The 14,332-nt window shown below is 36.0% G+C and overlaps 1 protein-coding gene across 1 annotated transcript; it reads left to right on the forward strand.

The window, feature by feature from the left end:
* Positions 1-1,133: 1,133 nt before the first annotated feature.
* On the forward strand, positions 1,134-14,011 carry LOC104527992 (unk like zinc finger; the record flags this gene model as incomplete). Its single annotated transcript, XM_029085929.1, has 7 exons — positions 1,134-1,198; positions 1,879-2,088; positions 3,686-3,862; positions 6,735-6,868; positions 8,861-8,996; positions 9,729-9,846; positions 13,927-14,011. Coding segments are annotated over exons 1-7 (925 nt in total), but the record flags the coding sequence as incomplete, so codon positions are not given.
* Positions 14,012-14,332: the final 321 nt, after the last annotated feature.

Here is a 14,332-nt window from a genome sequence, read left to right on the forward strand (position 1 = left end):
GCCGACACATTATTCGTAGGTACCGCGTCCTGGAGGTGCGCTGCTCCCTGGGCCCCAGCGCCGCGCGGGGAGGGCGCCAGGACCCGAGGCAGGGGGCCTGGTCGTGTGGAGGCCTGTTCCGCGCGGCCTCCGGCACTGGCGGCAGCGCTGTTAGGAGCCTGCCTGGCTCCGGCCGGCCTCCGCCGCGCTACTTTTCCGCCTCCAGGCGCCGCGGGAACGAAGCCGCGTTCTGAGGCGGCACGGGCGCGGCTGAGTGCAGAGCGCCTGCGGCGGTTCTCCGCGCCTTGTGTCCGCTCCCGCGGTCGTGCATCTCTGGTCCGCACTGTGATCCGCCGACATCCCGAGCCCCTTCTCGCACTCTGAGACCGCCTTCTCCAAGCTGTGGCAGAAGTCCTTCCACTTCTCCTAAGCGTTGCGTAGCCAGCCTCAGCTCGAGCCCTTGAAACGTTTCCGTGACAATTTTTACAGACCTTCTCGTGCCGAAAGACAGGTCCCGTGTGCTCGCTGTACTCTCTGCAAGCCTACCTGTTTTCTTTTAATGTGGTCTATAAAGTCCCTGCAGCCTTGTAGCACTACTGACAAACCATCTCTTGTAGGACTGTGTGCTCCCAACAAATGCAGAATAATTCATCACTTAATTGTGGTATTCATTCACTCCCATCCCCCATATTATCACTTCTATAATGTCACGCTTCCAGCACTCTCAGAAGGACCACAAAAATTTAGCCACTTACCTAGATACTACTACAGCCTGTCCTATACCCCTTAAGGTCAAAAAATTCTGTTCCTTTTTTTGTTTGGTTGTTTTTTTTCTCCCCACAATCCTGGATAGACATGCTTAATAATTTAAATATATGCTTCATAATTCTGTGTCATTATATCCCCCACGTGCCAGTTGAAGCAACTGAGAACGAAAAGATGTCCTTTTATTCCTCTTTATAGTCCTTTCATTTCCCTATATCTTCAGTTCTCCTGTAGCCTGTTATGCATCCTGCACCTCTGGGAACTCTAAGGTTCTTCTGCGAAGCCCTCATATGCCCCTTCCTCTGCAAATACTCTGTAACTTTAGTGACATAATGAACTCGCTAAATTGGCTAATAGATATGTAAACTGAGACAGAAAACTGCTATCTTATGTCCATTGACAAATGCCACATCAGTGCTCAGTCTGGCATGATTGTGATATCCTCTGGAAAAAAGTATCAGACTTTCTAACTAGTTTCTTTGCCTTGCATGTTAATGAAAGACTGTCTTACTAACACCTAAGTAACCTTCAAAGACCCCAGACTGTCTCAACACAAACGTAACAGTTGCTAAAATAAGTTTGCAGAAGTACTTTCATAGCGCCTGATAACTTTCATAACCCTCTTTTAACCCTCTGGCTTGCTATATAGTGCATCCAAATTCTGTGAATGTTGTGATTAAGGATGAATGTTTAAATTAGATGTGGTATTTAGCTAACATAGCCTTTGTAGGACTTTTTTGTATGGTAGCAAGCAATATGAATGCTCATTCAGGTAACTTTTGAATTTATGTAGGATTTATAATCTCTGTTTGGTGGTTACTTAGGACAATATTCTAGATACCATGCTTTTAAAATTAATGTATTTATTTGATTTTACTTTAGTAAAAAACCACACAACATAGTACTGTTTGGCAGGTATTCCACTTTATTTTATTAGTAATGCATCTGTCAAAAAATGAAGTCACTTGTATTCAACAGCTAAACAGTAAATTGTGCATAGGAACTAAAACTGTATGCAGGTACATTTGTACAATTTTTCATGGACTATGTGCACTGAATTGTCAAGTGCCCTGTTAATACTGTAAAAATGTGCCTCCAATAAGATAAACTTGTAACACAGTTTAATTTTTTTAGGTATCTAAAGGAATTTAGGACAGAGCAGTGCCCCCTATTTTTGCAGCACAAGTGTATCCAGCACAGACCATTTACCTGTTTTCATTGGCATTTCCTAAATCAGCGTCGTCGTAGACCTATACGAAGGCGTGATGGGACTTTTAACTACAGTCCAGATGTTTATTGTACAAAATATGATGAGACTACAGGAATCTGCCCAGATGGAGATGAGTAAGTGATTTCTTCCAGTCTTAGATGTTTATAGTATTATTAATGACCTTAAGGAAAGATGCTAATTTCTCATTAGTGAAAATGATCGATTGAATCCTGCTGCAGTTTATTTATAGATTTCTGTAAGTGATTTGTCAGGTTTTGGCACATATACTTTTATAAAGGCATGTATTCATTAGGCTATCATAGAGTTCGAATTATGATTTTGCATTGTGACTATCTTTAAAGCATAATATAAGAAGCTGGTTTTCTGCTAGTATTGTTCCTCCACATTTGTGCTAGTATTGTTGCTGCACCTTTTTTTTTTCCCTTAGTTGTGCTTCCTTTTTTTCCTGACAACCTTGAAATTGACCAGTAGTTGCAAACTGTACTGCATAGAGGTGGCTTCAAGATTTTAAACTTCTGTTTTTTGAAGACTGATGGCTAGTAGAGGAGAATGACAGTTTTGTGATGCTTCCAGTGAGAAAAAGCAAAGGAAAGAGTTTACTGTTAGTCGTCTGGCTAGCCTGTTAGCATTTGCATTTGCATGGACATATGTCTCTTCTAGGTAAAGCTGCAGGTGTTTAGCACAGCAGGAAAAAATGTATGATTTTGATGTAGATATATAAATACCAGACTTGTAAATGTTTCCAAACAATTGCATTTGTTTATTCATGTTTCTAAATAACCTTTTTAGAATACAGTAAATAAAGCTTAAGCCAGCATAAATTCTTATGAGTGTTAAACTCTCCTTAGTGCTTTGCTATTCTCCTTCCATTCAAAGTAAATATTTCTGTAGGACTTTTAATTTATTGTTCTATATCACTCTAACCTTTTTGGTGCAGTTTCTTATTACTTTGGGTTGGGGGAAAGTAGTTTTTGGAGATTAGTATTTTTTCAAAACCAGCACAGACCAAAATTGATTACACTGAAATAAACTGGGAGACAACAGACATCCCTGTGTATATATTTTTATGGGTTTTTAAAAAATTGTTTACTATTTGTAGTTGAGATTATTATCCATGGATGATGCTAGCCGTTTTAAAGTATAGACCATAACTCACATAGTTGTGACTGAAAGATGGACAAAGATGTATTGCTGATGTAAAAATTGTTCTCTTCCTTTTAGTTTTTTTCTCTTCCTTTAGAGTCATTTTAGATTTCCCCTGAGATTGCTCAATAAGGTCCATGTCTATAAAGAGCAAGCAGGAAAAAAATCACCATGTTTCAAGTACTCCTTGATTTTAGATGACAATAACATAAAAAAAAAAATAAAATTATCTCATAGTGTGGAACTTATTTGAGCTTGTATCAGAAGATGTCATTCCTTAGCTCAGGTGATGTTGTTGCTTACAGGGGTGCTTACTAGATTTATTAATAATGTCTTTGTGAGCCAGTCTACTATAAATTCTTACAACTTTGGCAGAGACTAAGAAAGATTAATGGTTTTCATTTTGAAGCTGATCTGTGATGGTGGTTTGTTTGGGACAATTTTTGTTTGAAGAATCCTGCAAAGTTACTTGTTATAAGTTAGTAAAACATATAGCATAATTCAGAATTAAATTATTAAAAACAAAACTCAAAGCAATGTTCTAACTTTCCTCTTTCTATTATGTAGTTGCCCTTACTTGCATCGAACAACAGGGGATACAGAAAGGAAGTATCATCTCAGATATTACAAGACTGGAACGTGCATTCATGAAACAGATGCCCGGGGTCACTGTGTGAAGAATGGAATTCACTGTGCCTTTGCTCATGGTCCACATGACCTTAGACCACCAGTATATGATATAAGGTAGTCTTGTTTCAAATTCTTCAGCCTAATTAGCAGGAAATACCATATGTCTGTTGTCACCACACACCAGAAAATGCAGTATGCTTTGCATGAAAAAGATACTTCTATATCTATAAACATAAGAATACAATTCACCGTGCATGACTACAGCAGATAGAAGCACACTGGGAAATAAAAATACTAAGGTTTTTTAACTTGCAGTTTCAAGACCCATATATGTAATTCTTATGACTAATAAAATATCAGATACTCTGCCTTTTGTCATTTATGCTTTGTAAATTTACCTGTGGTTTTTACATTCACAAAATTATGTTTTTGTTAAGCCATCTCTCAGGTTCTCAGCTTGTACATTTGACGTTTTGCCTACTGTGGGTTTTTTAATGATGTTGTATTTTTTCATGTGTAAGTTATCAGTATTATTTTCTGCCTCTCTAATTTATAATCAAGTTATTGTTGAAAGAAGGTGCTCTGTGAATCAGGGTAGTGGTAGGTATGAGTTTTAGCTACAGCCAAAGCTGGGAGATAAGCGTGTTGTTGGGAGGTATTATAAATGGGTGGAAGGGGAATCCTTGCTACAGAGTGGTCTGTATATACCCAACAGGAAAGAATACCAATTCCTAGAGAGCTTTGAAGCCTTGGAGGGTCACAAGTATCTCTTACTGGACACTGGAAGAGCATTCTGGGGAAGTATCACTATACACTTGCCCTATTCTTATACTCTTCCCTAGGCATCTGCTATTGGCCACTGTTGGAGACAGGATTCCAGGCTAGATGAACCTTTGATCTGAGCTGGTATGGCTGCTATCTTACATTCTTACCTTTGTTATCCCTTATTCGCAACCGTCTGTTGGGAGATGATAGCTCTCCCTTCACAATAATTTTAGTAAAGTTAGTGCCTTTTCAGTAATTTCATAATTATTTTAATTCATATTTTGCCACAGAATTTACTGCTGCGTTGACAACTAAACGGTTGTCATATACCGTTTAGTTACCTACAATTTTTCTTTCCAGAAGACTTTCTTCAATTAGCTAGCTGATGCTTCTTCTGCAAGACATCTGTCCATTTTCTTTTTCTTCTTTTTTAGCTTTCCTCATTTAGCATATGCAGCATGATGCCACATCAGTCTGAATACAGAACGCTTAGAATCTTTGTAATCTTCTGTATTGTATTAGAATGAGGAACCAAAGTACAGCAAGACTGAAACCAGGCTCCATTCTCTAAATGTCTTTTACTGTGTTACATTATTGTTTGTTGGGGATTGGCTATGTATAGAGCATCAGGAGGAGATGAAGATGTTTGTGTAGAAGTCTATGTTTAACAGTTTAAACCTACAAGTAGGCTGTCTCAAACTTCTTTGGTGTTTGTGAAAAACAGTTGTGTGCAATTACTTCTTCTGATTTCAGGCATCCAGCATTCATAAGAAAGTCCAAACAATTTGGTCTTATTTTTCCTTTGGTGGTCTTTTTGCTCTGCTCTATGATGGTCACAGATGTTAGGGTTTCTTCATTTTTGATACAGAGAAATAACTGCATAATCACTGATGCAGATGTTAACTTTATTCCCCTTAATAATCTTGTTCTTCTACACATCCACCTTAAAGAAAAAGCACTCTCTAGGAACTATCTGTTTTCCTTCTTATTGCCTGAACCTTTTCTGAATCTGACTGTTTGAAAGGTTTTAGACTTGGCTTTGGGTCTGTCTTGTCTTCCTTTCCCTTTGAGATTTTCTTTCTTGGAGGATACTTGGGGTCTGTGAAGTTACAGAAAATATATGTAAATGATATAATAACTAGTTACATTATAAACGACCACACCTTTCAAACTCCTCTTCGGAGATCCTGAGTAGGAGTATTTTGGTATAGGAGGTAAGCTTCTTGAATATTTGTGTCTAGAGAAAGCATTGCCAATTGAAGGAATAAGCCTTTGATTATCATAGGGTACTATAGATCCACCTCTGGTATTTGATTCCTCACCTTGTTTCTCCATTGCTTCAAAGTCTGCCTAATATAATTATACTATAGTTTTTGGGTTTTGGGGTGGTTTTTTTTTAATCTTTTTTACTGATTTGCCATTGTTGAATCTCTTTGTGGCTTAATTTTACGGAAATAATGTAATAAAATTGTCTCAGATTTTTAGTAGAGGTTTCATACCACTAATACAATACCTTTTAGTTTGGTACTAGTTGTTCTGATCTTTCCGCAAGCTTGTGGTTGCTTACTTGCAAAGCAGTTGTAAATTCTTGCAAAAGAGATTGCATTTCCTCATAATGTTTGTTGTTTGTTACTATGTCTCTTGAATGTCTTGATAAACTTTTTTTGCAAAATCCTACAGTGACCCAAAAGTACTTTGGCTACTTTTATATGATGTAGTATTCAATAGCTGTATTTTGTTCCTTCCTTCAGTCATAACTTTTCCAAGGCAAAGAGTCTTATGGTATTTAATTCTTCCTCATAGAAGAGTTCTGTATTTCTGATCACCCTTATTGCCCTTTCTGTATCTTTTTTTGTTCTACTATGTCCCATGTGTCAGTGGAATATCAGAAATTAATAGCATATTAAAAATGTCAACACACCAGCATACAGAGATACAGATCAGCATTGCTGGGACAAATATTGTCTATGTACATAATGCCAGCATTCCTTCATGTGTTCTCTTTCATTTGTATGAAACATAGTTATTCCTTACGATTGTTTGCCAGCTTCATCGCAAGTAATGGTTTGAAATACAGTCAATTTATTTTTTTTTTACAGTTTAGGCTTGTTAAGAGCTGGATTAAATGACAGAATTTTAATAGGACAGGATTATACCTGCAACAGATAGCATTACTATAGCTATACAGTTTAGCAGTGTCATTTTCTTTTCCCCATTCCAGAGAACTTCAGGCACAGAAAACCTTACAGAATGGGCAGCTAGCATGCGGTGAAGGCATTCCAGATCTGCAACCAGGAATTTTAGCAAGCCAGGCAATGATTGAGAAGATCCTTAGTGAAGATCCAAGATGGCAGGGTAATATTCCCCTGTCTCCTTTTTCTGTTTCTTTATTGTATTTGATCCAATTTGTTGATCCTGGATCTTCATGTGGGAGAAGTTCAAAAGCCTTTTTTAACAGAGTAAATAATTGTTTTATATAAGTAATACAGATATTTCTGAACAAGTTGTACTGTCTGTCACGTTTATATTCAGGTTACATTTTGAAAATATTTTGTTCTGAAATCGTTTAATAGGTGTTTTTCAGTTTACTTGATACAAGTGTTGCTCATCTGCGTCAATTGAATAAATGTTCATAAAAGTCAGTAGTAGCTCTGTCTTGTGCTAAGTAGTAGTAACAATTAGAGTCTTAATTTTTGGGGTCATTAATAGACTAGTTTATGGACCATTATTCTTTGCTGAGCTTGACTAACAGGAAGTAAGTAGAATATTAAACAGAAAATGGGAGCAGAATATTAAAATAAAAGAAAGTCCTGAAAGCAGTAGATTATATCTCTTAAAGTAAATCAAATTGCTCTAGTTTTCTTAAGGCTTTCAAATTTGGTTCTCATGTTCTTGGTTTAGGCTTCCTTATTATGTAGCCAAAGATGTTAGTATCAGTTAGATATTGTTAGAGCTCTTGCCCAAATTTTACTTTAGAAAAGACTGACGGGTACAACTACTTCCATAAAATTCATGTGGGGACAGTAACACAGGAAGAAGTCACATGAAGATGCTTTCTCTAAGGAATTCAAGGGGAGATAAATGTATGATACTTGTTCTCTCTATATTTTTTAAATCTATTATAGGATGATTTCCAACCATTTAAGTACTAATAATGTGTAGAGCTTAATTGTCAACTCTAGATCAGTAAATATTGGATGTTCAACGTAAAAAGACAGCAACATTGATCAACTGCAAGCACTGTTATTGCATTCCTTGCATTGTGACAGGTCTGTGTTATATAATGTTTTATGGCTTCTGTCAGTCCCTGTAAATATGGTAAGATTGCACATAGTTTCTGGGGATTGAAAGTCATCCAACTAGTGATTTCATAGAATCATCATAGAATTCAACCTTATTTTTGTAAGTCTATAATGAAACTATTGAAAAGGACTGAATAGACTCCATGTAACACTGATTAATAATCTTTGCTATTTGAAAGTACATCATTAATGACTCTTTGTGACTCGTTCAGCTGTTTTTCCACAAATTGTGCAGGAGTCTTGTAGTATTGTGCAGTTTGTTTTTGAGAACATATCAGACTAAAAGGTTTGCTGAAGTCAAGATACATGACATTGCTTCTGTTGTACCTACATCCCTTTTCCCACCTTAGGAAGAAGTTAGATTGGTTTGACATTATTTACTCCTCACAAACCCATGCCTGCTAAACCCATGTTAGCTAAATTGTGCCTTCCAATCTATTTACTTGCTCCATTGTTTTTCTTAATTTTTCTGTTTCTAGACAGAACCTTGTTTGTCATCTCCTAGTTCTTCCTTCCTAGAACCAAAGATGTAGAGACAGAGGCAAAAGTAGAGAAGAGGCTCTAGAATTTGTCCAGGAATATTTTACTGGACTGCCTTAACATGCCTTAACGTGAAAGCAGTTTTGGTGAAATAAGCACTGTCAACACTAAAATTAAGAGAAATTTAGATATAAAATTGTATAAAGTTTTAGTGTTTCTCTTACTAAAATGAATAATGTATTTTCAGGTATTAATTTTCAAAATGTTAAATGTGTACACTGAGAATTTCTGGATAGTTCCTTTACCCATAGATTGCTATTGCTTTATTTGTGCACTTTATTGTAATATTACTGTTGAATATAAAAAGCAGTGAAGATTGCTTTGCATGTAAATATGTTAGACTTTTATTCTAAAAAATGCAAGACTCAGTCAAAGTATGTAAGAATGGAGGGGTCTGTGAATCATAATTTTTTTATAAAAAACAGTGTGATACCTAAACTCACTGAAGACACTTTGAATGCAAAATTTAGTTGTTTATTTCTCTTAATTATTGACCTGTTTACAGATGCAAATTTTGTATTAGTTGGCTACAAGACAGAACAATGTACCAAGCCACCCAGACTCTGCCGCCAGGGTTATGCATGTCCGCACTATCACAGTAGCCGAGATAGAAGACGAAATCCCAGAAAATTCAAATACAGGTACCTAAATACATATTAAGAATAGACTTTTTGGTCAGTCAGTTGTTAATAGACTGATCTGTTTGGGTTCTTCTATAATGCAATTGTATATTCCTAATGGAATAAAAACATATCTTTCCCAATAGCCTTGCTTAATTTTTTTTTTTTTTTTTAAAGCGTCTGTTCAGAATGATCAGACAGTTTTGAATGCAAAAAATTATGAAGCTGTAATGGAAATATCCTTCCTTCTTGTGAAGAATGAAAGAATTTCTATAATTTTTAGCAAAAATTGGAATCACTAGGTCGCACATCTGTTATGAAAAGATCAGTTATAATTTCTGTCTTTTTTTTCTGGTTTTGTTCTATAATTTTCCATTTTTTGAGCAATGTTTTAGGACCAAAATTTAATGCATCACCTCTCTTACTTTCCGTCATTACATCATTCATCATTACATCATTTTACATCATTCTCATACACTGTGATTTCTTCATTGGTTTTGGTGTTTTTCTGTGCAGTGATACAAAGTTTAGAATTGATGAGCATTGCTTGACAGTCTCAAGACTGTGAATAAATGTCATTAGACAGGAGATAGATAGAATCTTTCTGTTGAAGAATTTCCAAAAAATCAGTGTCTCTCAGAGTTTGCAATGTATGGGTTCCAGAATCTAAGATTCTGAGGTTTAGCGGGAGATTGTTTGAGGCTTCTGCTAGGAAGTAGATACAAACATGCTGTGGACATCACTTTTTTCTAGATCCACTCCTTGCCCCAGTGTAAAACGTGCAGACGAATGGGGTGAACCTTCAAGGTGTGAAAGTGGCGATAGCTGTCAATATTGTCATTCTCGTACAGAGCAGCAGTTTCACCCTGAGGTAAGAACCAAGTTTCTACTTATTTTTTATGATTTCAGATGTATTAGGGATTAGATTATTGATTAAAGATATTATTTATGAAAAAATGTGGCATTTCATTCAGCGCTTCCAGTTGTTGAGGTATTTGCTTAAGCAAAACAAAATTTTCTGAGAAATACTTATTTTTACTGCCGTGGTTTTCACTGATGGGCATTTTTATTGTACTGCTTATGAAAATCAATATTCTCTGTATTTGGGCATAAATAAATATGTTCTCTTTTATACCTAACTTCTTGGATTGGTAATGAAGTCACAGTAGTAATTTCTATTTAAGTATAGTGTTAAAAGCTTTATTGCAAGTAATTAAGAGAAATTGAACAGGTCAGGAGGAGGTGGAAAGAGCAGAAAACTCTCTTCATGCCTGAAGTAAGACACTCCAGAAAAACTAGGTGATTTTAGATTCCTCTGTAGGTAAAGTCATTGTAACTTTGTTGGATGCTTGAGTGTAACAGTGAAATGCTAGTGAAGACAGCAGTGCCATGCAATTTGGATATCTGTTTTAATTTTGGGACCTTTGAATGGACATGAAGAATTAATTAACAAGCAGGATGTAATTTCTTGCATTAGAAAGTTGAATACTTAGTTAGGTATAAGTGAAGACCATTCAAGCAATTGCTAATTTCTCTTCCGAGTGTGAAGATTATTGAAGACATCTCAGGACCATACTGCTCCAGAATTTCACTGTCCTGATGACTAGTGATTTTACAGTCCAGATTTATTTCAGATCATCTGATTTTTCTTGCATCATATGCCAGCCCTTTCCTGTAGTGAAGGTGTCTTCCTGCTTAGTATTGCTACCATACTTTTATTTATGACAAAGCTATGAATGAAAGTACTAAAATAAGTCACAAGGCCGAATCTGGAGTTCTACTACTAATTTTCTCTGCTGCCTTCCTGTTTCATACCACCCATTGTCATCTCTCCATTAGTCAATTCAACAGCAGATATGTAACATGGGTAAGAGTCATCTTCTTCATAATCTTAATTAAAGAGTCCTACATCCTTTATTGAAGTCCTTACTAGAATGACCACATTTCCATTTTAGAGAAGGACCTTTGATTTATCCTTAATCTAAATGATGACAGTAAGTAGCGGACATGCAGTGATCCGAATCAGCTATTTTTGCTCTTCCTAAATATATGGGAGCTATACTTAATATACCTCAGTTGTATGTGCTACTTCTGATGTGATGGCTTTATTCATAGAATCATAGAATAGTTTGGTTGGAAAAGACCATTATGATCATCTAGTCCAACCGTAAACTTAGCATTGCCAAGTTCACCACTAAAGCATGTCCCCAAGTACCACATCTGCACATCCTTTAAATACCTCCAGGGATGGTGACTCCACCACTTCCCTGGGCAGCCTGTTCCAATACTTGACAACCCTTTCAGTGAAGAATTTTTTCCTAATGTCCAACCTAAACCTCCCCTGGCACAACTTAAGGCTGTTCCCTCTTGTCCTATCACGTTATTTGGGAGAAGAGACCAACACCCACCTCCCTACAACCTCCTTTCAGGTAGTTGTAGAGAGCAATAATGTCTCCCAAAAAGTACTTGCTAACTGCATCTGTCTTATTTGCCAGTTTTTTAAAAATTCTGACATAACAACTGCATAATTCATTTCCTGTTCCTGAACTGATGGTAATTTGCTTCCACATCAGCTATAGTCTCAGTCTTGGTCTACTTTTTTCCGTTAGCTGTGCTGCCTTTGTTGTAGTGTTGAACATAATTCCTACTGATAATCAAGGCAGTTTGCTGGCGATAGTGTTATCACCTCATCTAATTTTAAGTCTAGTATTTAATTTCACACAAACTAGCAACATGCCTGCACTGAAAGAAGAATTTTCATTCAATATCGTACCCTGCAATCCTTTCCCTTCTTTGTTCCAGCTCTGACATACATCCAATTGTGTGGTTAAAATGGAAATTCCATACAGCTTTTGTACCTCTGACTTCAGGATTCAAAGTGCTTATTTTATTTGGTTCATAATGAAATTCACTCTATTTAATGGTGATAATCAGTTAATTCCGCATCTGCTTATTTGATGTCAGTAACACTAGTTCAACCTTACTTTTTTAAGTCCTTTAATTTAAGTTGAATTAATACTCACATTATCCAGCATTATCTTCTCTTATTGGATGTACTCCTTCTTTGCCAGATTAAAATCAAGAATATTGTTATTGCCTCTTGGCTCAGTGACTATTTTTTGAAGAAATGTCTTCATTCTCACATTCAGGAATAGCTTGATTATACTGTTAATAGATAGTAGCCATGTTCTTTTCTGTAGCTAGGAAGTTACTCTTCTGTAATGATTTAGTTCTTTGAGTTTGCTATCCATCTTGTAATATGGGTATGTGTAGATGACATGGCCACCTTCAGAATCAGTGTTTGAGGTGTGAGCTCTGCCCCAATAGTGTTTTTATATTATCACTTCTCATATCTGTAGCATTTGCCAGAAGACACTCTGCGCCATCTGGGTAGCTCATAGGATCAGGAAAGCTATTTTTTGGCTAGGACTTCAAACTAAGACTGAACTTCCACTTACATCTTTTGTTGAAACCACTTGGAAGTCAGCTCTTCTCTTCTTTTTTTTTTTTTTTCTTCTGCATTGTTAGCATCATGTATACAGCATTGGGGTTTTATATTTAACCTGTAAAGAGAGAACAGGAAAGCAAGGAGATGGGCCTAGCTTCATTTCCTAGTTTGGGTGTGGTATCCACAAATTACTTTTTTTTTTTTTTTTTCCAATGTCTGTGATAGCTCCCAGTGAAATTGGTGGAAAGATCAGTCCTACTGTTTTGATTGTTAGGTGTGTCATTTGGTTGAATAATTGTCTACAGCATGGATGTTTTGTTGCTTTTTCAGTGTTCAAGGAAAAATAAATTATTAGTAGAGTGATAAACACCAGTAATAATTTTGTGATTTATCATTTTACTACAGTTTCTAGGATGATCTGTGGGTTATGCATGAACTAGTAGTGAATAAAGCAACTAAATTTTCAGCCTCAATTCAAAATCACTTATGAGAGGGAAATTTAAGATGCTTAAAATAGCTCTAAAATAAAGAGCTTTACAGAACTAGTTGTTTTTTGGTTTTTTTAATACATAGTTTCATTTTACATGTTTGCTCTAAGGTGAGAGTCCATGGTAAACTTTTTTACACAGTGTCTGCAAAAGTGCCAAAGAAGTGGCATTCTGAACTAGGAATTATCACTTATCAAGCCATGAATCGCTCAACTGACACTGAAAGCCAAAGACCACAGTACAAAGGTTTTAGGAACCAGAAACATCCCTCTGCTATTTACCTTGCAGACTTGCAAATCACCAGAATTAATTTTCTAAAGAGTCTATATGCTTTTAAATAGATTCTTAATATTGTTCTAATAGGATAGTATGTCATCCCCTCCTTTCAGCCTTGTGAGATCCAAAGAACATCAAGATCCTAGAAGAGCAATTATCTGAGTCTGGATCTTACTAGCAGCTTGTATAATCATTACTGTCATGAGCAGTCAGTATTCAGTTCTCACACACCCCATTCAGGTTAGAGAAACACATTTGAATGTTAGGATGATTTGAATATTAGAGTTGTCCTAATGAACGAACTGTGTTGAAAAAAAAAATTTATTTTTTTTTTTTCAGCTATGTAAGCTGCTTTATGACCTATATCATTTCTCCTGCAAGATTTCTTAAGAGTAGTTAAATGTCTTTGAACATTTTATTTCCAATGTTTGACTTGTTTCTATACAACATGGAAAACTAAAGCAGTTTAAACACTGCTTTTCTAAAATATTATTGTTACTTACTATTTATTATTATACAGAAGAGGGTTAAGATTCTCTTGTCTCAGGTTTGCTTTTCTTGAAATTCTGCTCTTCTATTTGATTTTTTAAAAATTATCATAAGAACTGAATTTTCTGAGAAACTGTGTAATACATAGTAAATATTTAGTGTTTTTACTTTAAAGATATTTAAATTTTCTATCTATTTTGTTGTTACATAACAAATATATTTAGGTTAACCACCCTTCTGTTTTGTTTAGATATATAAATCTACAAAGTGCAATGACATGCGCCAAACAGGTTACTGCCCACGTGGTCCATTTTGTGCCTTCGCACATGTTGAAAGTAAGTAAGAGAACTGCTACTCTGTATCAATGTTCAGAAAAGTGAACCATCATTTCTAAGCATCAGTAACAGAAGTGACTTAGCATTATTAATTTCAATGCATAAATGGCATTTGATGTGACTTGTTTTTAGAAATTCATTCCATGTTTTCCAATACTGTATATTGCTATAGGAGCTTGCTGCATTTGCATCAGCAGTAAATCAGGAGATGCTTTTCTTTACAAATGCAGCTTGTCTTTGTAACTTTTTGAGCTTGATTTGGCAATTTTCTACACATATGCTTGACTTCTTAAAATATATTATCTGTCCTATTAAAACTTA

The sequence above is a fragment of the Antrostomus carolinensis genome, unplaced genomic scaffold, assembly GCF_000700745.2.
Source record: "Antrostomus carolinensis isolate BGI_N321 unplaced genomic scaffold, ASM70074v2 scaffold37127, whole genome shotgun sequence".
Taxonomy (NCBI): Eukaryota; Metazoa; Chordata; class Aves; order Caprimulgiformes; family Caprimulgidae; genus Antrostomus; species Antrostomus carolinensis.